Source organism: Pygocentrus nattereri, chromosome 21, assembly GCF_015220715.1.
Source record: "Pygocentrus nattereri isolate fPygNat1 chromosome 21, fPygNat1.pri, whole genome shotgun sequence".
NCBI classification, from domain to species: domain Eukaryota; kingdom Metazoa; phylum Chordata; class Actinopteri; order Characiformes; family Serrasalmidae; genus Pygocentrus; species Pygocentrus nattereri.
This window is the reverse complement of record NC_051231.1, coordinates 11,226,222-11,253,076: the sequence shown is the minus strand read 5'-3', so window position 1 is coordinate 11,253,076 and position 26,855 is coordinate 11,226,222. Positions and strand designations below refer to the sequence as shown.

At 38.5% G+C, this 26,855-nt stretch overlaps 2 protein-coding genes across 4 annotated transcripts in view; one reads left to right on the top strand and one right to left on the bottom strand.

Annotated features, from left to right (window-relative positions):
* Nucleotides 1–5,017: 5,017 nt before the first annotated feature.
* On the bottom strand, nt 5,018–6,349 carry wu:fb55g09. Its single transcript, XM_017704718.2, has one exon. It carries the CDS (start codon nt 5,932–5,934, stop codon nt 5,272–5,274), a length of 663 nt encoding a protein of 220 aa, XP_017560207.1. The 5' UTR covers nt 5,935–6,349; the 3' UTR covers nt 5,018–5,271.
* A 4,707-nt stretch (nt 6,350–11,056) lies between these two features.
* The window catches only part of nisch (nischarin), a 30,872-nt gene continuing 15,073 nt past the window's right edge, over nt 11,057–26,855 (top strand). Inside the window, exons 1-14 of one of the 3 annotated variants that reach the window (XR_005129287.1) lie at nt 11,057–11,265; nt 12,157–12,240; nt 12,359–12,541; nt 14,770–14,818; nt 16,040–16,203; nt 17,054–17,149; nt 17,244–17,339; nt 17,453–17,605; nt 18,642–18,710; nt 18,816–19,001; nt 19,278–19,406; nt 21,530–21,643; nt 23,539–23,664; nt 26,099–26,214. Coding sequence is in view for 2 of the 3 variants with exons in the window: in XM_017704805.2 (XP_017560294.1) it covers nt 11,185–11,265; nt 12,157–12,240; nt 12,359–12,541; nt 14,770–14,818; nt 16,040–16,203; nt 17,054–17,149; nt 17,244–17,339; nt 17,453–17,605; nt 18,642–18,710; nt 18,816–19,001; nt 19,278–19,406; nt 21,530–21,643; nt 23,539–23,656; nt 26,099–26,214 (1,638 nt within the window). In the remaining variant the exon portion in view is untranslated. Of the gene's footprint in view, nt 11,266–12,156; nt 12,241–12,358; nt 12,542–14,769; nt 14,819–16,039; nt 16,204–17,053; nt 17,150–17,243; nt 17,340–17,452; nt 17,606–18,641; nt 18,711–18,815; nt 19,002–19,277; nt 19,407–21,529; nt 21,644–23,538; nt 23,665–26,098; nt 26,215–26,855 lie in introns of those variants that run through there. The other 2 variants (XM_017704805.2, XM_037532359.1) reach the window with 2 other exon arrangements.

Below are 26,855 nucleotides of genomic sequence, written 5' to 3'. Positions count from 1 at the left end.
ACACTCAGCATTGGACGTGGTTACCTTAGGCTAATGTGCGGCTGCTCCACAGCGTCCTATTCTAATGTCAAAACTGCAGTGAGCGCACCTTAATGCAGCTGAATTCACTAATGAGAAGGCAACAAACTTCCACAAACTTTTGGACATATAATTTTGCCTTACAATGCCCTGCATGTACCTGTCCACCATGAATTAAATAATTTGTTGTTAGAAACAAGTGGTAGTTGTTAAAAAACAACCAGTATCTCAGACATCAGACAGAGTGTTCATAGACATTTTCAATAGCTTTCTGTAAAGGAGCTTTTAGACACAATAAAGTCTTCACATTGAACATTAAACCAACCTGAGAGGCTTTGAATGAATTCTCGTCTAAATTATGTAATCATGCTGATATTTTGAAACGTCTGAAACTTAACATTTGTGTTGAAAAATAGTCACAATTCACTTTTACATGACCACTTTTTAGCCTCTTTTTTTCTATTCCAATTTATATTTTTACTGTGCCTTTAAGACTCAAATATGTGATCGAGCTTTATTATGATTGGCTGTCCCGCTTGACGTATTGGCATGATTCAAAACACACTCAGCACTGAAACACTCCTTATAACTTCAGTGTGAGTGCGCTGGGCTAAACGACTATAGGCTAAATAGGAGGATATATGTAAATGAGTTGGTTTTTGTGACTTCACATAAACAATGACTATAAAATGCAGAATATTTTCCATATATGAAACAGTTTTTACATACAACTTTAACCTTATTCATTTTTAAAAACAGGGAAATGTCTATGGTTTTCTATGGTATTGGCCCTTTAAACATATAAAGAACCCTTACATGACATAAATATCCATCACTAATTCTGGAACCTGTACATTATTTGGATGTTTTTTTTAAATGTTATGGTTCTTCAAGAACCATAACATAAAAATGGAAATGGAAATAAAAATGGAAACCAAAATGGTTCTTCTATGCCATTACACAATAAGATCTTTTTTTGCAGTCCAAGAAAAGCACCGACCTATCCTGAAGTGCGCGTTTGCTATTCTAACTTCCTCTGTCTCGCCTTCTCTGTGGAGTGCCGATAATATGCTTTGGATTCTTTTTCGTTCCACAGAAACATCTGCAGTGTGTTATGCCAATATTTGTGAGCTCACATTAAATAACAGCCCCCTTTTCTGGAAAATACCGGAGCATGTGAACATGCTAAATGCAGATGGTGCTGTACCATTACACTTCATCTACTGTCTCAAAGCTATTAATAATGTTACAGCATAACTAACACTCAGCAAGGCCGCATCACTGGGCTATTCCTGATACGCTGTCATAATTGTCCTATATTTGCCAGTACAGATGTGACCTTGCTATTAATGGTGTGATATGTCATGTGGATGAGGCAGAAAGAAGATACAACACCCCAAAGCGTTTCATCTTGAGCAACTATCACTGAAATCTGTTTTCAGTGCTATGCCACAAAACCTCACTCTTTGCTAATAGAAGGTTGCAGCTTCACACAAATAGTAAACACATAGAACTGCTGAACATCAATATTAGCAACCTGATGGATCAGTAAGAGCTACCTTCATTTGCCCATTCACCTCTGATGAATTCCCTTTTGAATATCCCTATAGCATATACCAGCAATACCAAGGAAAATTCCACCAATATTTGAAAATTTCAATCATTAAACTGTTGGGATGTAAACTGAGTCGTTTGTGAAGCGGTTCATTGTAGAGAAACTTATCAACCGATTTCTTTACAGTGGTTCTGATATTGAACCAGGTGTCACAAATAAAGCCCTTTGTACCATCCAAAACTACCAGTGAACCTACATGTCTTCTACGGTTGTTTTATGGAATGTTGATGATGGTAAATCTTGAAAAATACAAGTGTACTTTGGGGACTATTTTGCCTCATAACTCCCTGCAGGTGCCCCTCCACCATGTATGGAAACTGTGTATTAAAACTAGCATAAAACAATGTCTCAGACACCAGACGGTCATCAAACATGTCATGATGTTCTTTGATGTTTTCAGACATCTGGTTCCTATCACCATAAGGTTGTCTAGAACAGAGCATTTCACACCAAACCACTCTGAATGACTGAAATTTTAAAAATTGGTGAAATTTCCCTTCACCTGGTCAAACAGCCTAGGGTATGTTGCCTCTTAGACAGCCAGAATCTAGCTATGGTCCTTCAAAAACCAGTTCAAGCCATCTGAAACCAGCTACCAACCAAAGATTGATTTTTTTCCAGCAAGGTTTGTTCTTTTATCATGATGCTTTTATTCGTATACGAGGATATTTGTGATTTTCTCCAGTTCCACTTTAGCTGTTCATATTTACATCACAGTTCTCTCACTTTAGCATTTTAGTTTAGAAAAAAAGGATCAAAAAGAGAACAGCACCCAAGAGTTTTCACTTCCTATGCTGACCGATGTTAAATATTGATGAGTTGCTAAAAAACACACTATTAACTAAAGTTAGCTGGCTCTGCAGAAAGGAGTGATCAGTATTCATTACGGACAGTGATATCGATTTTTTTTAGATAGAAGAAAGTCATTAAGAGTGTTTTGGTGTGAAATGCTCTCAATTCATTTACACATCCACCTATTCAGCCTACGGCCATTTAGCCCCGACCACTCACATTGAAGTTACAGGGAGTGTTTTAGCTCCCTATAGAGTGCTTTCTGAACACAGGACAGTGAATCCAATTAACACATACAAGTGGCACAGTAACAAAAATAACCTGTTCAATTGAAAGGGATAAGGCTGGGTCAGAAAGTGGTCATGTAAAAATGAAGTGTGACCCTTTCTCACATATGAAATGACACAAATGTTATTGCATTTTTTCTAAATTTCTGGAAAAATATAAAATTACAAAACAAACTCACTGAAAGTGGTTTGGTGTGAAATGCTCTGTTCTAAAGAAACATACTGCATCAGAATTGTTCACAGTGGTGACGATAGGAACCAGACATCCACCTCCAAAAGCCCCCTGCATCCCAGGTGTTTTAAGGCAAAATAGCTGCCAAAGAAAATGTTTTGGTCAAATGAACCACTATCAACATTACATATAAAAAACTCTGAAGACGTCTTGGTTTACTGGATACTTTATACAGTAAATAAAATGGATATATTCAAATTGTAGACATTGTGACCTCTGGCTCCCACCACCACTGTAAAGAATCCTTGGTAAGTATTTTTTCTTTTTGTACAGAAAACTCACATCAAACCACTTGGAATGTCTTTACCTCTCACCAATTTGATTACGCAGACGTTTAAAAAAATGGAATTGCTCTTTAAAAGATCTTTACATTTTCCTTTCATGTCCACCATAACATCCGACTATCAATGATATCTCTCAGCTTCTTTATTCCACATCACAGTCTTTCTTTGTGTGCTTTTGCATTGAAAAGGCCATTAAGTATGCAGCCCAGTCACTCAGAAAGAGCTCATATGGAGTGCTTTCTCCAACTACAGCAGTCTCTTCTGGTAGAGAGGCTTTGTAAGTGGACCCACACCTTCACTTTTCATGAAAATAAGCTCTGCTGTTGTGACATGTCTCCGTAGCCCAGGACTAATTCATCTGGCAACAGCACAGGCAGGAGTGGGTGTGGAGGCCTGCAGTATTTAGCTGGTTACACAGGCATCACATTTCAGCCTGCACTTTGATTACCCTGCTGACCTATACAGAGATTTCAGTAGTTTAAACTGGTGAAGGAGCTCATTGTTTGTTACGTGGACATATTATAGACATATGCTTAACAAATATAAGACTTTAAGGGGGATTTTTACCAATTTTTCAAACATTCTGTATAAAGTCAGAGAAAGTTATTAGTTGAAATGGTTATGTCTAATGTCGAAGACACTGGTCTACAATAGTTCTGACAAAAGGTTTTGACCTAAAACATACTTTTGAAAATCCATCCATGGCAAAGGGATTCATATATAAGGTTTTAAAGATATATGTGTTTTCAAATTTGCCATGCTAGTCAACCTAGTCAAGATTCAGACGGCTAAGTCAAACAGGCTAAATGGCCAAATGCTGAACCCTCACTGACAACCTTAGCAACAAAACCACACTCAGAAATGAATAAGCATGCCTTCTTCTCAAACCTATCTCATATACAAAAGAAATAAAGCACGAAAACTTAATCAAACAACGTTATGTTTCTCTGAAACGTTTACATGGCGTTGCTGGACAGTAAGGCTGCATCTCAAATCGCTCCCTATTCCCTATATAGTGCACTCCGCGATTTAGACAAATATTATTTTTCTTCTCATCCCAGTTAGTGCACTATACATCCAAGTATCGAACTATATATGTGGCTTAGTCCCAAATGGTTCTTTTTAGCCATATTTGGGTGCATGAGTCCTCATTTTAAGGTCTATGATGTATACTTTGTAGGGACCAGTGAACCGTTTGAGATTTAGCCCTACAGAACCAGAGCCAGGCTGTGGAGAGCGAACTCGAAGCTGATTGGCTGTTTGGTGTCACTCCTACTTCAGTGCCTCGCTTTCATAACAAAACAATGGCAAGAGTGATGTCCGACTCGTGAACGAATCGGCTCTTTAGAACAAATCTGGTTCGCATCTAATGCCAATTGAATCGAACTTTCTTTAGTACATCTACCTAATTGTTTACGCCCTTGGTTATAGCCCGAGGACTTCCAATAATATTCTAATCATGACCCTTCACTTTTTAACCTCTAACAAAATGGCACACTGAACTTCTTTGCTTGTATTCTCGATGATTGAATCAAGGAATCGGTTCTTTTGAACAAATGGTTCAAAACTAGCGCCAGTTTAATCTAACTTTCTTCTTGGTGCATCCCGGGTTATAGCCTGAGGACTTCTAATGACATCCTTATAATGATCATTCACGTTTTTGACAAAACTGCACAGTGAAACCAACCTTTTACTTTGTCTGACATCCACCAGTGAACAAAAGTAATCAGACTCAGTCGCTGTAACCAGTCATAATATATGTAAGAGAGGATAATAAAGCAGACATGACTTCAATGAATCAATGAATCGTTTAATTGAACGTTCGGGTGTTTAAAAAGCACAGTTGTCAAGAATCGGTTCGCAAGACTGAATCGAACCTTCCACCACTTACAAAAACAAAAAATAACAACAGACAACATCGTGAAATGGCATGACAACAGCAAAAATGGCTTACAACAGTGTAATAAATACTCGTCGGTCCGGATGTACATACAAATGGCATTTTTTTGTTGTTGTTTTTTGTTTTTATTACCTGCGGCAGGTCTATATACAAGGTGCCACCGCGTCACAGAACGCGTTAAAGTCTTTCCTCATGAAGTCCTCGCTCTGCATGACATCGTCCTCGGACGGAAAGTACTGCATGCTCTCCTCCTGCTGCCCCAGCTCGGTGAAGCTGAAAAAGGTGAAGGCTCGACACTCACCCAGTTGCTGCCGTGTGCCGAGGCGGGCTGTAGGGGGCGAGGGCGGGTCGGGGCTGTCCAGAAGGGCGCCCCTAGCGTTCTCCAGCACGCCTAGGTAGGCGTCCATGTCTGCAAAGTCCAGCTCGCAGTCCGAGCCACTGTCCGTGCCCACCGAGTCCGATCGCATGTGCATCAGCTGGTATTTCTCGTGCATGAGGAACTGGTTGGTGTTCCTCGGGGCTCTCATGCCAGGCGCCCGGTTGCCTTTGACGTTGGCCGGCCGCAGGGACACGGCGCTCAGGCGAGGTCTGGACTGATGATGTCTCCGCTGGAACCAGCCAGGATGAGGCTGGTGGCCTCGCCTCCAGCGATGATGCCCGTGTCTCTTGGCACACTTGTGCCAGCTGCGCTGGCTCTCCACTCTCCTCGACTCCTCCTTCAACTCGTCTTTGATGGAGAATCTGCTGCTGCAGGTCCCCCACTGGCCCATCATGCCCTTCCCACACATTCTCTCTTCCCACAGCATTAAAGCCCCTCTCTCTCTCACATAATCTGCTCCTCAGCGTCTGAGAAACAAAAGAAAGAGCCCGCTTGCTGCTTCCCAGGCAGGTGTAGTGACTTAAGGTTCTCGCTTCTCGTCGTTCTTCACGACCAGCCCCAAATACAGTCTACCTTTTTACAATCTTCTCCGTTTTTTTCTTTGTGGCTGGCTTTAGACAGCACATAGCCTGACGCGCCTGACGCGGTGCCTCCTCTGTAGGCAGCTTTGCGGTCACGCCCCCCTCTTTGCGGTCCCTTCGGTCTCTATCCTCGTCTAATTCGTAGTTATGAGGTTTCGGAATGTAGGGATGGTGCTTGTAGTTTGTTCCACGTTTTGTTTGTGCATAAACAAACTACTTCGCCCTCCCCAAAACAAGACAAGCTTCCTCTTAGTGACAGTTGTCAACTCCTCCCTCTAACGGACTGCACTGCCTTTTATACAGCCATTGGAATCGTTGGAAGTGCCCAAGTTTAGGAGTGTTGGTTTACGCGAGACGAGCTTGTACAAAAAAATAAATCAAAATAAGTCAATACGGACGCAAATACAACAAAAGAGCAAAAAGCAGATATATTTTGATCAAATACTCAAACAAGCGAAGCGTAATCTTCGCTCACAGGGCCTGACAAAGAAAGTTAGCACCCCCACTAATTCGAGCGGATGGTTTCTTCCGGCTTGTTGCTGTAACGACCGGTCTAGAATCAGCAACTGCCGTTCCAAATCGCGCAGCTGCCGTTAGAGGAGAAAAAGCCTAACAGGTCCCAGATCGGCCTCCATATTCAGACAGCACAATTGGGTTTGGCCAAACGTGATTCACGCCGTGTACGTGCTGTGTGACAGAACATAACAAAGCAGTTCAATACACAGAGGAACTTTAGGTTCGTTTTGTGAATGCACAGCGACTCCGTCAAGAAGCTGCGCCGTGTTTTGCAAGCACGCAGAAAGAGTCTGTTTCGCAGACATCTGGCTGTTTGTTTACATGCAGTTAATGGACTGCAATTAATTCCAACTTTCATAGCAGTGACGTTAAACCTGGGTTGGTTGACAGTATATTATAACCCTGCCTTAAACAAAACTGTTATTAGCCTAATTTGCTGCGTTACAGGCGTACAGTTCACGCACACACACCAATTAAGTATTGCTATCTTTGTGGGGTGTTAAATTCCTTCGCCATGTGCAGGTTCTGCCCTTTTGCTCCTTTTTTACTGACCTTGTCAAATAATATAATCTAATAAAAGATATTGTATTTTATTTTGTTGTCACCACAGTCGACTTTTTCACGTTTCCTATCATGTTTGGGGGTCTGTAAATGCACGTTAAAGGGGGACCGATCTTTTCTGAATCGGTTCTAAACTCCGAATTCCGAATTGTTCACAGCGGTGGTGATAGGAACCAGACGTCCACCTCTAAAAGCTTCTTCACAAAAAGTACAGGGAGTGGCTATGAATGCACTGTCTGATGTCTGAGACATTGTTTTACGGTAGTTTTATAATAAAAAAAAGCATTTTAATCGATTTATTTTCATCCATTCACGGCGGAGGGGCACACGAATGGTGTCATAAGGCAAAATAGTTCCCAAAGAAAACTTTTGTCTCAGATGCTCCCCTATTTTACCATCATCAGCATTATAAACTCAGAAAACTCGTGTGGGTACCCTGGTGGTTCGAATAGTAAACAGAATGGCTATATTTGTGTTGTAATCATGGTGACATCTGGTTCCTATCACCACCACTGTAAAGAAATCTGAGTCTTTACAATCAGCCATTTCACATCAAATCACTCTGAATGTATTGTTCATATCTCAACCACTGAAATATGCAGACATTTTCAAAAAAAGAAGAAGAAAAAAATGGTGTAGTTGCCCTGTAACATCCCCTAACACGTTTAGCATGAGATAAATACATCTCTTAAAAAAAGACAACTTTGTCAATATGTTCATTAATTTAGCTGTTTTATTGGAATGCATATACAGGGTGAGTAAAAGTCACAGGACAGGTTTTATTTAATTTAATTTTTTATTTTATTATCAACTTTTATCTCTGGGGTCATCTCAAACAAATTGTGTATGCTGAGAAAAATCGCACAAACACCACCTTCAGCACCGCATCGTGGAGGATTGTGACAGCATAAAAAAATAAAATAAAATAAAACGGTGTCCTGTGACTTTTGACTCACCCTGTATATTTGACACTATACACCCTTTAACTGCTGCTGCAATCAACACTTTAACTTTAGACTCATACTTTAACGTTAGACTCAAGGTTACAGGTATGACTGTGTGTGTGTGTGTGTGTGTGTATGTGTGTGTGTGTGTCTGAGTGAGTGATGGCAGTAATGCATGTTTTATTTATTTATTTATTTTCTTGTATTTTATTTTTTATTAATTTTATCTTATTCTCTACATGTGAATGTCTGTCTGATACTGTGCGCTGTGCGCTCCTGTAACAAAAACCAAATTCCCTGTATGTGTACGTATACCTGGCCAGTAAAGCTTGATTCTGATTCTGAATTGAGGTGACGTAGTTATTTGGGGTTCTATTCATAAATTTCCTTTTATGATAAAATATTCACCAAGAGAAATGAACAGATTAGTGAAATAGCAATTATCCCTATTGATGTCAGCAGTCGTTGGGCGAAAGGCAGGAAACACCCTGGACAGGTCGCCTGTCCATCGCAGGGCAGACAGATAGACATACATATCCACTCACACACTCACACCTAGGGGCAGCTTAGCATGTCCAGTTGACTGCATGTCTTTGGACCATGAGAGGAAACCAGAGGACCTGGAGGAAGCCCACACAGACATGGCGAGAACATGCAAACTCCACAAAGAGAGGAATGTGGTGGCCCGGCCGGGGACTCGAACCCAGGTCCTCCTTGCAGCTGACGGCTGGAATAGTCTCCAGCACCCCCCGTGACCCAGAAGGAGAAGTGGCTTAGAAGCTGTGTGTGTATATGTGTACCCCTATTGCAGTCTTTGTAATAAAACAAAATTTTAAAATTTCTGTTCTTAGATATAATGTTAGGGGTTTTTTTGTCCTTCGTCACTTCAAACATTACACACGTCCTCCACTGGTGGTTATATTTTGAGCCAGTACAGTTGCAGGGCTTGTTAACATACATGCACACGACACTTTGGGAAAGGTAATAGATTACATACTGCCACAAATCAAATGCATGTTAGGTGATACTTTATTAATCCCATAAACAGGGAAATTCCACCTCCGCATTTAACCCACATATGAAGTGAAACACCACATACACACTAGAGCTTTTACTGAGTAGGGAAAATCAGATTTTAGCTGAAGAGCACCAGAATTATAACAGGAATCTCTAAAGCTTTGCTTGCTGGTGTCGTATGAACATTTTAAACTTTAAGTCATTAACCACTTCCAATCAGCCTGTTTTACTTCATGTTTACTTTTGTTATGTTTTTAGCTATTGTTTCATTTTCATTATTCTGTTCTTATATATTTTATCATTAGCTACTGTTTTACATCTTTAATTTCTTTACTTATTACATACATTTGATTTTTTATTACCCTTATTTGATCTTTTTTATTAAGTTACTGTATTGTTGCTATTTTAGTAATTTATTGAGTTCATTTATTACAATTACGACTATGATTATCATTACATTTTAGCAATTATGTTTTTTACTATTTAACCTCTCAATCTTTTTATGTCTGTATTGGCTTGACTACTTAAACGAGTGTCTTCCTCAATTTACTCCAAATTTAAATAAAGGTTGATTGATTGATTATAGACAAATTTCAAAACAATCAGTGGAATTTCCTTTTTAATGCAGACATGCAAGATTGTTCCATTGTGTCATTTTAAAAATGCATTAAAGGGACACTTTGGCTCAAATGAAAAATTTTATCATTGCTTTATCTGGTGTAAACATACCTTACTCTGTGGCATTATAACAGTCTGTCGAGCATGATTTTCTGGTTTTAAGGCCAAGCAAACACCTTCTGCTGATGTCATTTGAAGGTGAAAGGAGCTACAACTGCTTTGGGGAGGGTAGAGAGGTCTGGCAAATGCACACGGTTATCAGCTAATATAACCAATAAAAAGGCAAATATCCTGTTTGCATTTATTAGGATCTATATCTGTGGCTATGCTAAGAGTCAGAACTTCTAATTGGAGCAGTTCTGGAGATCTACCTTTCTGCAGACTTTAGCTCCATCCCTGATAAATCCCCACCTGATCCATCTCATAGTTGCGTTCAAGGGTCTTAAATAGCCTCAAATAGCTGAGTTAGGGTGTGTTACAGGTGGGCTGGAGGTGAAGGTCGATATCTAGGAGGAGGGCTGGTGACCATATATTTGCGTAAAGCATGCTAGCTGTTGAAATGAGGGATGAAAACACAAATGGACACAAACCTATCATGCTGAGGGCTGCTCTACAGAATATCACACACATAATTTACGCTTAAGAAAGATGGTTCTTCAAGGGTTCTTTAGTAAAGGACATGTCTATGTAGCATGCAAAAATGGTTCTTTTCATGGTGACATTGTTCTTCAGATTGATGAAGAATGTGTGGTATATGGCTCTATATAGTACCTTTTTGAAAATGGTTGTATATAGCACCAAAAAGGGTTCTTGACATCCTAACAATAGCAGAATCCTTATTGGTGCTATAGAGAACCAAGTACCACCCATTCTTCATCAATCTGAAGAACAATTCCACCATGCAAAGAGCCACTTAAGCATGCTAATGGTCCTTTGAGCGTTCATGGTTCTATATAGAACCATTTTTTAAAAGTGTAGCTTTAGGCAGAAATGCACGTAGTTACGACAAACCCAGAATTTGTGCTTTAGTGGATGAGCAGAAGTGCACACCACCACAGCAGGCGGCAGTATACACAGTAATTCACTACTTCAGACTGGCAGACGTTGAACTACACGAGAAGGAAAATGTATTTTTCCCACCTGCATTTCGACAAATGCGGCCTTCTTGCTCTTCTATTGGCTAGTAATTCTTATTCTATACGTGACATGAAATATTAGCCAATCCTAGCGCAGAGTTTGGCTTCTATCGGCCAATCCTATCGCGTAGGAGGCGGGACTTGTCGGAATACGGGTGGGGAAAAAACAACGGCTGTCGAACTCACAACAAAGATGGAGGGCGCTCAGCGTTTTCGCTGCAAACGTCAACAGATAGATGCCCGTTAGACGCTCAAATCACCCTTCAGGTTTTGTAATGGTTTAGGCTGTAGTTCTTCTAGTGAAATGGATTGTACAGCGTTTCACGAGCAAACCGTTGAAAGGAATGTCTGCATTGTTGGATCGGAGCTTGTGGAAAACTACACTGTAAGTTGTTATTCGAGAGCAGCTAAACGTGCAGCTCGCAAGTACATTGAGAAATATATGGCTGTGTTAGCTCGCCAACGTTCACGTTCGTGTGACAGTTCGACTGCTTACTGACTCGAGAGACAGCGAGGACAATAAAAATGAATATTTATTAGTGTTGGCTATTTTTTTAAAATGTAGAGCTCAGAGAGCAGGTCAGTTAGCCGGCTAAGAAGCTAAGCTAACTCCTGTTTTAACGTTAACAGCGAGCTAACCTAGCACAATTTTACAGAAGTGCAGTTAAAGGGGAAATCCACCCGTTTTAAAAAATCTGAATAAATCGGTCATTGAGGTCTAAACAGAGTAATTAGGAATGGATTGATGTGAAATTGCTTCTTGTAGAGAAACTTATACATTTCTTTACAGTGGTTATGATACGAAGCAACACAAATATAGCCTTTTTGTTTACTATCCAAAACTACCAGTAAACATACACGTGTGTTCTGAGGTTTTATATGTAATGTTTAGGCTGGTCGTGGTAAATCTAAAAAAAAAAAAAATCATTTTCTTTGGGGGGAGATTTTGCTGTGCAGTGCCCTTCATGTATCCTTCCACCATGCATGGATAAAAATATATTGATTAAAATATATTTTAGGCCAAAATTTTATCGCAGATCTGTGTCTCAGGCATCAGGCAGTGTATTCATAACAATCTCATGTACTAGTTTCCTGTGATGTAGTTTTTAAAAGCATTAAACGCTTTAGACTTCTGGTTCCTATCACCACATCTCTGAACAATTCTGATTTGGTTAGTTTCTGTAGAACGGATCATTTCACACCAAACCACTCTGAATGACTTGAATCAGTAAGATGTAAAGAGTTAAAGTTTGTACCACATGTTTATCCTGTTTAGGTTTACATAATCGAGGTGAAGGTTGGAGACCACAGATGGACTATTAAGCATCGCTACAGTGACTTCCATGACTTACACGAAAAGGTGAGTCCATTTACATTCAATCTTTTTGTGCATTTGATTCCTCCGGAAACAGGAAGGTTCACTTCTTGATTCCTGATGCATTACAGACACCATACGACTTCTGTAATATGTCTTTCAGCTCACTTCTGAGAAGAAGATTGACAAACACCTGTTGCCACCTAAGAAGATTATTGGTAAAAACTCTAAAAGCCTTGTGGAGAAGAGACAGAAGGAGCTGGAAGTGTATCTTCAGACTTTGCTCGGCAGATTCCCAGTGGCTGCCCCTAAAGTCTTGTCCATATTTCTACATTTCCATTTCTATGTAAGTCTCTCCGTGTGTGCTTGTTTAGACTAATGTTATCTCATGTTCACCTCAGTGTGGGCTTGGGTATTAATTGGCTTGTGGAGGAAGCAATTTGGGTAATATTCTTTAAAAGGCCCAGGGGCATTAAGCTATAAAAAGAGCCTGTATTGAATCGAATGTTTCACTGATGTCATGAAAGCCAAGATATTTCCATATCCAGCTATTAAGCCTACAGCAGTTTAGCTCGGCCCTCTCACGCTGAAGTTATAAAGAGTGTTTCAGCCTGAACTGCTTTTGGAAGGAGCCACAATACAGGGCAGCCATTCAGAGCAGAGGTCATTTACATATCTAACTCTTAAATGTATTGAAGGTACAGTAAAAAAAAAAACTGCTTAAAGAGATGTTGGAATATGTCCATGTTTTTGGTACATTAAACCACACAGACTTTATGGGGGGCTTCAGGAAAGGAAATAAGATGCAAGCGAATTGTACAATATGAGCCCTTAAACCAGGTATTTGATTAGTTTTAGTGAATTATTTTCATTTATCATTCTCAAGATTGTCTTTAAAACTAAAATATGTGTTTTGAGTCATGAGGCACTTAAGGTATTTTATTATTAAAAATGTGAATGTCTCAAGTCTTTTTAAACGAGGACTACATTATAAAACTTTAAAAGCAGAAAACTTTATGTTCTCTGAGGAGTTTTTTGTGTTTAACATTGTACAGAAAATTAAAAGCGCCAAGCATCTGTTTTCAAGTTCCACAGTAATGCAGTCTACTGCAGAATTTAACAGTGTCAGTGACAGTTTTAGCAGTTTTAACACTTCTGACTAAACACTGACAGCCTCTGTGGGTTGCCAGCCTTTCTTCTTACTCAGCATTTCTGCGTTTGCAGATGCCACAAGCGTCACTCTGTAACTTTAGTAACAGAGTGCAGGGCAAAGATAGATAGGTAGATTGCTAAATATGTGCACAGAGTTCGTTTTTGTTGGTTGGTTTACATTTTAGACACCTTTAGGTTTAAATGCTTCAGTCATGGAACCATCTTGCTTATTTCGGTCAAGGTAGTCACTATTGATTAAATTAATTTTAACCATAAAAAAACAACAGAATGCTTGAATTCTCTGACTATTCTCATTAAGATCTCATGGCAATGAATCGTGTCAGATATGCATCTAGTCTAGATGCACACATGTATGGCTACGTTCACACAGCGGGTAAAAGTGGCCTAAATCTGGTTTTCTCACCAAATCTGATTTTTTTTTTTTTTTGTATGGCTGTTCACATTGTTTGATATGTGACATTAGTCTGAACAGATCATGCGCCTAAACTGACCCACATGTGCAAAAGGACAACACTTCACATAGCTCATTCAGTGTTAGTCTTGTAGTTCCAGTTCTAAACTAAAGAAGCAAAATTCAGACCCCAAACGTGTTTAGGCTGATCAACTACATCTGGGTCAAGTGGAAAATTGGTTTAATTGGGTTTTTCAATGAACTTTTGAAGTTATGAATGAAGAATGAAGTTATGCTGTCTTTGTAAGGAAGTTGAAGGAAGTACCACATTGAGTGTTGTCATATTGCCCACCCTTAAGTACAGCCCTACATTTTAAAGTGATTTTTGAATAGGTGTCCATGCAGCTCATCATTAGCAGTTTTCCTCACAGGTCGTGGTTCTGTTCATAGATTCCAGTGGCTTTAGGTGAAAAAGCATGTGAATGCTGCTGTGAAGGCTTTTCATAGAGAGGAAGTGTTTTTCACATTGTGCAACTGATCTGCCAGAATGAGTAAATGTTTCATGTTTGAACGGCCACATAGACCAAACCAGCCGTTAAACCAAAAGTTAAAATGATAGTAAGTTGTTGCTGATAAGAACGCCGAACGATGAATCTTCAGTTAAGCTTAAAACAGCCTCTGTCTGTTTTGTCAATTATTAATGAAATTTTTAATTTAGAATCTGACGCAACAGCATGTGAAGTGTTTGAGGCTTAACACCTTTTTAGAGGCACTTAACTTTGCATTTGTATGCTGTTTCTATGGTGAAAGGGGTGAGATTGAGATCAGAACATGAGCGGAAGCAGCATGCTTTTCACATGAAATGCTTCAGGGCTTGAAAGCATGAAACACTAATTGTGTATTAAATGAATGTGATAAGCAAAGCGCACAAATATTTTGTAGGTCAATGAAAATTTAATAATAATAATAACAACCAGAAATAATATGCAGAAATGTGTCCATGTTGACAGGAAATCAATGGCATTGCTGCTACATTGGCTGAAGACCTGTTCCATAGAGGTATGTCCTTTATCCAAATTTCATCTCATTAGTTAGTAGTTTACTATTACATTGTTATTAGTACATAACATTTATTTTTTTAAAAGTGAAATTCCACAAGTTTTTCAAAATATACAATTAATCATGCCATTAAGGTGTAAACAATATAATCCAGAGTGGTTTGATGTGAAATGCTCCATCCTAGAGAAACTTGAATTCACAATGGTGGTGATATAAACCAGGCGTGCAAAGAGTTGAATGACTCTGAAATCTACTTCACTTTCTTTGACTAGGTTTTGGTCTTAAACATAAAAATATGGAGCATTACATGTAAACACTTAGAAGACACTTGTAAGTTCATTGGCCATTTTAGATACCATAGAAAATGGCCAGATTTAGACCTAATCCCACTTGTCATTTTAAGTGTCATCTTGGCCCTTGGAACTGAGTTAACTGGTAGTGGTTGAAATCTTCCCTTACAAAATGGTATCCTCAAATAAAGAAGAGCATTACTTCATTATCAGCTACTAGCACTGCTCTGTAGGTGACTCTGCCAGTCTGCAGTGATAGTAGAGGAGGGTAAAGTTCAGCAACCTCACTGCTGGGCTTTAGTTACGTTTAGGGAATAATATGCCTACGAAAAGGGGGATGTGACAATTCTTCATTGTTTCCCGCCACTAATTCTTAAAGGATATGAAGCTGAAGTCAGCGATTTACTGGCTTCTAATTCGAATTTTCCTGTTCCACCTTAAATGGAGCAGCAGTTGCATTCTGGCACTTCAGGTGTCAGAACTTTTGGACTACTGAGACATTAGCATACTATTAATGATATGCTTGGCATGGAGAAAAGGATCATAAAACATGTGCAAAACAGAGGGCTAAGTGCTGAGTGGTAGGGACGAGGGGTAAAATGGGATTGGGCCTGACGCAGTAGACGTCACAACCCCTGGTTCATCTCACCACCACTGTAAAGAAATCTGAGTTAGTACATTTCACTACAGTGAACCATTTCACAGACTACTCTGAATGACTTTGCTGCCACCCTAAGACACGGTCATACAGACATTTTGAGAAGTCAGTGCAGTTTTCTTTCAAGGTCAAGGCTATTCTTTGCAGATCCATCTATATTTTCCATTTTTTTGGTCATAAATCTTATATTCTTCTGAAAATGCAGTTTAGTAAATTTTTTTTGCTGTATTTGATATAAATTTGGCCACACACTAACATTTATTCATCTTGCAGGTGAGCAGTTGTTAGTTGCCGGTGAAGTGTTTCTCTTAAGGCCGCTGCAGCTCTATGCAATTACCCAGCAGCTCAAGCTTGCCAAGCCAACCTGCGCCAATGGAGATGCCAAAGCAGATCTGGGACACATACTGGACTTCGCCTGCCGGCTCAAATATCTCAAGGTTTCAGTTTTGTTGTACTATTCATGAGCTTATTGTTGATCTTACAGGGATGTTCCAGAAACTTAAACGTTGCAGCCATCTATACTTTTTTGAAAACATGCCTTCTTGACTCTTACAGTGGCGATGCAATAGTGTCTAGAGCACAATTTTTTGTATTGATTGTTATGAGAACCACTTTCTGATGATGTAATTTGAATGTGGAAGGACAGATACTAGAGGCTATGCTGTTTGAATGTTTTCCTAGCTGGCTCATTAGCTAATGTCTTTGGACTAACTGAAAAGGAAGCAATATGGCTAATGTTATTGATAGGAAGGTGAATATTTTATTGATTATAACTATTGATTGGTGCATTACTGCAGTCAAGAATATGTCTTATCATTGCATGTATTAGCATGGATTAATTTAAATTCCTGTAAAAATGGCCATTCAAGTTATACATTTCTCAGCATCGGGAGAAAAGCAGGAAAATTCACAGAAGCTTCAGCAACTCAATATAATGAAGTCATTGTTTCAGCATTGAGTGGGTCCACCCTTTGCCATCTTCAGCAGGAATATTATCCACACCTCAAGTTCAGTCTTTGAAGTTGGTTGCTTTTTCTGCTTTTTACAAACCAAGTAATCTCAAACATAGTCTGTGATGTTTAGGTCTGAGCTCTGTCAGTGAGCAAAACTAAGTCTGTATCTTGGGGTCACTTACCGCACACAGCGGTTTCCCTGAATTAAGAAATAAACCTACTCAAACAGATTTGGTAGTTTTATATCTGAATACTCCTTTAAGGCTCCATGCATCGTTTATCACGCCAAGCCATACAGCATTTGCTAACATTTTGTGGTGTTGTTTATTCACAGATCCCTGGAACAAAAGGCGTTGTGGGCACTAGCAATATTGAGGAACACAGTCTGCCATTTGACCTCTCTTTCTTTAAGTCACTACTCCAAATTGAGGTTAGACTTTGATCAAAGGTTTATTCTGATCATTCTTTTTTGTCAAGTAAAGTGGGTCGTGATGCTGTTGCTGAATCTCTTTATTGTTACTCAGATCACTGACTGTAGTTCAGCACAGATAAAGGGACTCCCCTCATTGAAGCCCACCCTGGCTACTCTCAGCATTCACCTCTCCACAGCATCCATGAAGGTACAATACCTACAAAATTTACTCGTAACAGAAGGATGTTGTCTTTTTTTTTTTTTTTTTAAACTAATGTCGAACTGTGTAATAAAATTGTCCAACCGTCTTGTGTTGAGTAGGAAATTTTAGTTCCAGAATCTGCCGAGTTTGCCCAGTGGGAACCAGAAGGCGTGGACATTGACTGCCCTGTGACTGCAATCATTCCAACATGGAAAATGTTGACCACTCTCGACATGAGCCGTAATTACATCTGCAGCATCGATGAGTCTGTGGTAAGTTGGAACATTGTGTTCAGCTGTGTCTTCACTGTTTCAATTGGGCTTCTATTTCTTAAGTGGGAACTCCATCGATGTTTCTAAATTTCTGCGGAATGAAATCCTTGAGATGCAGTCAGAAATGTGCTGTTCTAGAGAAACTTTTCAGAATTTTCACATTGGAGGTGATATGGACCTAAAAGTAGGAAACGTGGCAAAAGAAGTTTTCATGACGAGACAAAAGTATTGCCACATTAAAAAAAAAATATCAAAAACTGAATTCGATTTGTATTCCAACAGTGCACATATCATGCTGCAGTAAATCCAATTAAATAGGATCAGTTATGCTCTCTTGTAAGTACAGAGGTGTGGAGATGTACATGCAGGGTGATGCTAGGCAAAGTATCAGCCAAAAAACTTTTTCTAGATTTATCACAGCTTTGCTGTCATTAACATTACACACAAAAACTAAGAAGACACATGTAGATTCACTGTTGGTTTTGAGTTAGGAAAGGGCAGCAAAAATATCTTTTAAGACTTGAAGACACATTCATGATGCATGATGTGTATCCTGGCACTAGTGGTGCCACATTTAAAAACTGCCATCAAAAACAGTGATTTGATTTATTTATCTATATTTACACAGTTTATGTACTTAATTCACTTAAACAGGACTAATTATAGTCTCTTTTTAATTAAATGTGCTGTTGATCAGGTTTGTTTTAAGTACTTTTGATATCCACAATATGCTCACAAAAGCATGTTTATCACAATAAAAAATTTTATCTCTGGAACAAAAAAATTGAGATATTGTCCACTTCTATTTAAAAGAGTAAATAAAGTGGCTATATTTGTGTTGTAGACATCACAACCCCTGGTTCCCATCACCACCACTGGGGAAAAAAAAAACCCAGTCATTACATTTCATTGTTGTCATTTCAAACCTCATTGGTAAAGTTATGCTTTAATTTTTGGGAATCTGCTTTATGTTGTGGCTATGTATAATTCTGAATAAGTACCTCGCTTCTAAATATTTTGTCTTTTGTATTTTTAGAAACTGATTCCTGAAGTTGAATTCCTAGATCTTAGTCATAATGAGCTGTCTTTGGTGGAGAATCTCCAGGTAGGTTGTTAAACAATGACTGTAGATGTAAAAGTTCTTTTCTTTTCCTGTATTTGAACCCCATTTGTTGTTGTCTAAGTGATGCTTTTTTCACTGCATTTGTAGCATCTGTACAATCTGGTTCACTTGGATTTGTCCTTCAACAAGCTAACGGTTCTAGAGGGTGTTCATACAAAGCTGGGAAACATCAAGACTCTGAATTTGGCTGGCAATCAGCTTGAAACCCTCTCTGGTCTCAGTAAACTTTACTCTCTTGTGAACCTGGACTTGAGCAGTAACAGATTAGCACAGGTATTGCTTTTCCTTTTTGCTTAATTAAGTTGCAATTTGTTGCTTTCCACAGAAAACTTGGATTTGACTGATCTGGGCCTGCATTCATGAAACTTCAGATTAGGAGTTTTGACCTAGGGTCTGTTCTTATCAATAAGATCTTTACAAATAAGACGTGAATCTGATCCTAAATCAACACTCCCACTTTAAGAAGCTTTGTGAATATGGGCCCTGGTTACTATTAAGCCGTTGAAAGCAGTGTCTTTAATGTTTATGTTGTTTTTGTTTTTTTTCCAGCTGGATGAAATAAAGCACATTGGAACTCTCCCTTGTTTGGAAAAGCTTTCCCTTGCCAACAATCCTATGTGCATCATTCCAGACTACAGAACTAAAGTCCTGGCGCAATTCTGGGACAGGGCCTCGGAGGTAAATGCTACTAGCCTTTTTTGTTAGTGTTTGTTGTGGTTGGGCTTTTTTTGTAGTTCAGGTCTCGTTTCCTGCCTAAAACTTGGTAGGTTGGTTTTTGAAATCTGTTACTGCAAATTTTGTGTTAAACACCTGAGCAAAGCTTATGTACAGTACTGTCTTATAATTTTATTACAAACAGCAACAATCAGCCTCACAGTTGCATGCAAATGTTTGGGTGCTTCTGATCAAATGGCATGTTTTGTTGATTTTCTAAGTGAAAATACGTCTGCTCATTGTGATAAACAGTTACTATATTGCTGGATTTAATATACACTGTATTGCCAAAAGTATTCACTCACTCATCAAAGTCATTAAATACAGGTGTTCCAATCACTTCCATGGCCACAAGTGTATAAAACCAAGCACCTAGGCCTGCAGACTGCTTCTACAAACATTACTGAAAGAATGGGTCGCTCTCAGGAGCTCAGTGAATTCCAGTGTGGTACCGTGATCGGACGCCACCTGTGCAACAAGTCCAGTCGTGAAGTTCCTTGCTACTAAATATTCCACAGTCAACTGTCAGTGGTATTATAACAAAGTGGAAGCGATTGGGAACAACAGCAACTCAGCCGTAAAGTGGTTGGGCACGTAAAATGACAAAGCGGGGTCAGCGGATGCTGAGGGGCATAGTGCGCAGAGGTTGCCAACTTTCTGCAGAGTCAATCACTACAGACCCCGAAACTTCGTGTGACCTTCAGATTAGCTCAAGAACAGTGTAGAGAGCGTCATGGAATGGGTTTCCATGGCTGGGCTGCTGCACCCAAGCCTTACATCACCAAGCGCAATGCAAAGCGTCAAATGCAGTGGTATAAAGCGCTGCCACAGTGGAGACGTGTTCTCTGGAGTGACGAATCACACTTCTCTGTCCGGCAATCTGATGGATGAGTCTGGGTTTGGCGGTTGTCAGGAGACCAGACTGCATTGTGTAAACTTTGGTGGAGGGGGGATTATGGTGTGGGGCTGTTTTTCAGGAGTTGGGCTCGGCCCCTTAGTTCCAGTGAAAGGAACTCTAATGCTTCAGCAGACCAAGAGATTTTGGACAGTTTCATGCTCCCAACTTTGTGGGAACAGTTTAGGGATGGCCCCTTCCTGTTCCACAAAGCAAAGTTCATAAAGACATGGATGAGTGAGTTTGGTGTGGAAGAACTTGACTGGCCTGCACAGAGTCTTGAACTCAACCAAATAGAACACCTTTAGGATGAATTAGAGTGGAGACTGCTAGCCAGGCCTTCTAGTCCTACATCAGTATCTGACCTCACAAATGCGCTTCTGGAAGAATTGTCAAAAATAAACCTTGTGGAAAGCCTTCCCAGAAGAGTTGAAGCTGTTATAACTGCAAAGGGTGCCAACATCATATTAAACCCTAAGGATTAAGAATGGGATGTCACTCAATTTCATATGCATGTGAAGGCAGACAAGCGAATACTTTTGGCAATATAGTATATTTGGGGGGGAGACTAAAAAGTTAAATATGGCATCTGCAAAATACATATTGTGTCTTATGTTTACTCCAACATATTAAACTCCTAGCATCTACATACGAATAGACATCCAGCTTGCCTAGCCTCAAAAAAAAATCTTCAAGTGTTCTTTAGTAAAGAAAATAGCTATATATAGAACCATGAACACTCAAAGAACCATTTGTATGCTTAAGGGGTTCTTTGCACTGCAAAAATGATCTTCAGATTGTTGGAGAATGTGTGGTATATGGCTCTATATAGAACCTTTTTGAGAAGGCTTCTATATAGCACTGAAAATGGTTCTTCTCTTGCTATGTCAAGCTTTTTTACAGTAGAAGAACCCTTTTGGTGCTATATAGAACCTTTTTCATAAAAATCTACAACATATTCTCCATCAATGTGAAGAACCTTTCACAATGCTTTAATCATGCAAAAGTTCCTTTGAGTGTTCAGGATTCTGTATAGAACCATTTTCCTTCACTAAGGAAGTTACATTAACTAACCCCCTAATCTTTATTAAATGTGTAATAAAACATATAATACCGTCAGAGTAATTTTAAATTTAATTCCCTGTTTCACATGTTTTACTGTCTAGTTAGTTGAATATCTTTTTGTGTAAAGGTTTGTTTAGATGGCACTGTAACCACTGAGAAAGAGCTGGACACTGTAGAGGTGCTGAAAGCCATTCAGAAAGCCAAAGAAGTGAAAGATAGAATGGCAAACAATGAAAAAAAGGTAAGAGATATTCCTGCCGTTATATGGTGTGGTATAATATCTTTGTTTCTCTAGCGTATAACATACATTTTAAAAATGTATGTTTGTTCTGTTAAACACAGAGAAATGTCTTGGTTGGCCTTGTTCTCTTTAGGTCACAGAAGTCGAGGTTTTTGTTCCTCTCCTGGATCTCTAATGATTATTCACAACCACAAAGGCAGCTTCTCCATACAGTCAGCCCAAAAGGCCATATGAGAGAGGCTGAACATTGTATCACAAAATACATTATTTAATAGTGTTTAAGATCAAGAGGTTTCAAGATATTAAAGTTTGTCAAAGTTGTAAGACATTTACAACCAAAAAAAGTTTTCAGCGAGTTTATTGTCAGCTTATACAGAAGTAAAATATCTAAAAGGACATCATGACTGCGCTATTGGAACAGGGTAGATTTACATAAGGAGGAGGGATAGAATCTTGATTTTAGTCCCGTTTGAAACCATCATGTCTGTTATTTTTATAGACTATGCTTTGCATCAGTATAGATTCTAACAGCTTTTGCATGTAAAACTCTAACTATGAAACAAAGCATTAATCATGTGCTATAAAACAAGCTGTTCCAGTAACCCTAGGTTACATCAATGCTATACTATTAAACAAACCTTAGAAATAATTTCAGGTTATATTGATTCTGTGCTATTAAACAGGCCATAGAAACAATCCAAGGTTATTTTAATCCCATACATTAAACCAAACCATAGAAATAACCTTACGGTTTGTTGTTCTTGTGCTATAAAACAAGCTGTGGAAACAACCTCAGGTTATATTAATCACATCTGTATCGCTATGTCAGTAAATCTTCTACATATCCTGTGGTGTTTTTTGCAAATTTTTTTTTTTAATGAAAAGAAGCATTTATTTGTATTCTCTTTGGCCCAAATCAGTATGATTTGTACTGTCATATGTGAAGTCTATAACTGTAAACATTAAAATATTGAAAGACATAAAATGGCAGAAAAATTTATTTTATGCAGCGATGTTGATTTCTGTTATAATGATAATGACACCCTGCATTCACTCAAGATAGCTAGGTAGACAATCGGGATGAATTAAGATTAAATCGAATGTTTAGATATTTGTAAGAATGTATTGTGAATGTATTTTTTTCTGAGTGACAGCAGTGCACAAATCATTTATTCACTCCTATCTCTGTCATTTATACCGAGTTTTCTTATCCCGTGCATTATGTGTTCTGAAAATGATGTCACCCCACCTCCTCATGGAACAGTAACCCCATAAAAATAGTACTCTACAGTTTGTGTCAATATGATGTGATTCAGCATCATAAAGTGTGTATGTTTGGTCATTTTAATACATTTAGGATAAGTACTTTTAAGTATTTTAAGCCAAAGCAGGTGAAATCAGTTTATGAAATGTGGGTAAATTCTTGAAATGACAGTTCATTTTTATCTTGTACTCAAGCCTTTATATTTCATGATTTGGATAGATTAAGAGCTTTATTACTTTGCTTCATTTCACTCATAGAGCTGTTACTGTCAAATGAGGAGAAAATAAAAGGGTTTATTGTAGGGCTGCGCATTATGGATCAGGCACCCTATTTCAGTTGTGTCACTGTATATTGTGTTTGCATTGCCTTTCAGCATAATGAAAATACATTGAATACTTTTTGATATTATTAGACATCAGCCTGCATAAATTTCATAAAACATTTTTAGTATTTCAATGTTTTTATGTGTCCAAACACCTGCAGAAACTCTGGATCATCGGTATTTGGTCAGAAGGCTCATAGCGTGCAAAAGATATCGATATTGATTTTTAAGCAGTTATTAATAAACAGTATATTTTGCAGGTGTAGTTTATTTGTGCCTAAATGCGGTGCTTGCTGTTGTCCTTGTCAGATCAGTGATGTCCCCAAACACGCTGAGGGTGGGTCAAAGTCCTCCTCATCTTCTTGCTCTCTCGCTGCGCCGCTGTCTTCCTCTCCCCCTCTGTCGCACTTTGCCAGCTCCAGCCAAGGTAATCATGTATGTATCAGGCTGCTGGATGGAGATGCTCACAGATAGGGTTCTGTCAGGTACATGAAGGGACTTAACTCTTTTGGAGGCCTGTGTTTCAAAGTAAAATCCCATTACTAGATTTATAACATTGAGATCACAACCATAAAACCTTAAATAGTCTACCTCTATATCTTATTCATTTTTTTACTACTGAGATCAACTTATGATTTGTTATGACTAATAAACTGCCCAAATTCATTTTCTAACCAGTGATTACTTGTTGTGATTCAACTGTACCTTTATTACTGACATATGTAAATGCAAAAGAGCTGTTTTGTTGCCCTGTATTGTGCCACATTCAGAAAACAGTCCAGACTCAAGCACTCCTTCCAAGTTCAGTGTGAATGGACGGGGCTAAACTGCTGTAGGCCTAATAGGCAGATACGTGTATGACATCAAAAAAACAACTAAATGAAAATGGGCTGTTTTGTGAAATGGAGAGTGAATGGTACATACCACATCAAACTCTTAGTTTACTTAGAAAATGATTCCAATTACCCCATGATATGGGCCCTGTAAAGCACTTGTTGGTTTGAACTGATTGTTGCAAACTGTTGTGGTACATTAAAAAAAAAAAATGGACATAATTATGTCATTTAAAAATGGAAATATAATATGCTCACAATACGTATCAGATTTTTTTCTGACATCTGATGAGTTATAACAGTACCAAGAAATATGATCATAAATGCTGAGAAGTTATTTTTATTTATAACTTCATCTTTAAGCTCTGACGACATCCACAACATGCTCATAAAGCATAAGCATATTGTGACTCAATTTATTGTTATTGTGATAAATTTTGTCATCCCGCCCAGCCCTAACATAAATATTGTGGAGCTACCCACCCAGGCAATGCTGAAGCCAAAAAAAGATGCTAATTATCAGTGCATTATTGCCGTGACGATGATAGGAGGGTTGTTAATATCAGACTATAAGATGTGCTCAGAATGACTTATGCTGCTTATGCACTGTGCCATAGCTTGAAGCTTCAATTTCCATAAGGTCCTGTTTTTTTCCCGATTGCTCAGAATTGTAGATTAAAGGTGAATTCCACTAATTTAACCTGGCAGTCTCTTATTAAATTGTTAAGATGGAAACAAAGTCATTCACAGTGTTTTGATGTATAATGTCCTGTTCTACAGAAACTGTCCATAGATCACTCACAGTGGTGTTAATAGGAACCAGACTTCTGAAGATTTCCATGCATCTAAAAAACTGTTACATAAAATGGTTATAAATATGCTGCCTGATGCGTCAGGCATTATTTTACAGTAGTTCTGAGACAAGGTTTTGACCTTAAACCTATCATTTATTTTTATTTTTAAATCTATTCATGGTGGAAAGGTACATGCAGGCTGTTGTAAGGCAAAATAGTCCCCAAAGACCATATTATTATTATTATTATTATTATTATCATCAACATTACATGTAGGTTCACTTGTGGTTTTGGATAGTAAACAAAATGACTATTTGTGTTGTAGACATTGTGACCCTTGTTTCCCATTACCACCACTGTATAGAAATGAGTAAGTTCCTGTACAATGAGCCATTTCACATCCAACCACTCTGAGTGAGTTTGCAACTATTGAATTTTACAGAAATGTGAACAATCAGTGGAACATTGAACATTGAAAACAAATTTTGAATTGTGTTTGGCTGGAGCTTCACACAATCCTTTGCAGATGTTAGAGCCATTACACTAGAGGATAGAATGTGATGTCAAAGACTCTGAAGTTTGTCATTTTGTTTTCAGAGTTATTCTTTGCCAACTTTTACTCACAGATCTGCTTGGTATCACAACTGTTATAGTAAACTGAAAACAAGAAGAAGACGTTCTTTTGATAGGAACATACAGCCATCTGTGTTTACCACGAAACTTCTGACGGTTCCAGAGAAATTTGAGGTTTTGTTGTTATTCTGGACGTGCTAGAACAAAAAGACTGTTAAAACACTGAGTTACAAGATACCACTGAACACAAAATGACTTCTGCTGTTATAAAACCACATTTTTCCTTACCAAGTAGTATTTTGACAGCAAAGGCTACCTTTGACCTTGCTTTGTATATTTTTTTGGAGTGGCTCCAAGACGTTTGATTGGTCGTGTCAAAACCTGTACACAGGTGATTTGACATGTAATGATAAACTAATTCAAAATACGGAAATATATGACCAGCAATGCTAAATTAAATTAAATTAAAATTTACTTTGGCATCATGTTTGTCTGAAAATATGTTTTTGCCCGCTGTTGCCTCCTAATATTGATATATATATGTGTGTATGTATACACACACTAGATGTTTCACAAAGCTAATGTAATGTGTAACTGCTCTGTTTATTACATTTCTGTCTCTGTTGTTTGGCTCTGTTGCTTCACAATGACTCTTTTGTGCTTTTTCAGAAATAGCCTGTAAAGATGAAGCCTTTGTTACCAAAGAGATATTGACTCATGTGGATTCTACACTTACCCAGCGATGCTGTAATAAATATAACATGTCATGTGAGGAAACACCTCAGGTAAGAACGTTAGAAAATCTGCCACTTTCACCCTTTGCTAACCTCTGCCTTTGTCCAAAACTCTTCAATTCATAGTTTGTCTTACAGTGACATTTGTATGTAATTTGATTCTAGCTTAAGCAAACGGGTCATCCAATCAAACACATCTTGCCTTTTTTCTGTCTGATTATAGGGTTGCATGTTTGTGTTAACTGTGTTCAAATGCTCAAAAGGAATGAAAGTGCTTGTGTATGGTGCAGGATATGATTTTATGAATTATTTATTATCACACACCCCTAATTCTTTGGTTATATGAAGCTGTGGTCAGCTATTCACTAGCTTTTTGTTTGAAATTTCCTGTTCCACCTTAAATGGAGCAGTAGTTACATTCTGATGCTTTCAGTGTCAGTACTGTTGGATTATTTAAGGAGAAACAGGAAATTTAGCTAGCTAGCGAGACAGCAGCATACTAGTAGTGATTTTTTTTTTTTTATGCTTGTTCTACAGAAAAGGACCATAATACATTGAAACGACATTAAGATAATACAGTGGTTGTTGTTTTTTTTTAACTGAGAAAATTCTCACATTTGTTGGTTTATTTGGTCACTTGTGCAGCCATCTTGCTGTTTTTTTCCCCCCTCTGAAAAACCTCCATTTGGAGG

Coding starts and splice junctions, on each gene's coding strand:
- wu:fb55g09 (XM_017704718.2), bottom strand. CDS start 5,934: ATGCTGTGGGAAGAGAGAATGTGTGGGAAGGGCATGATGGGCCAGTGG.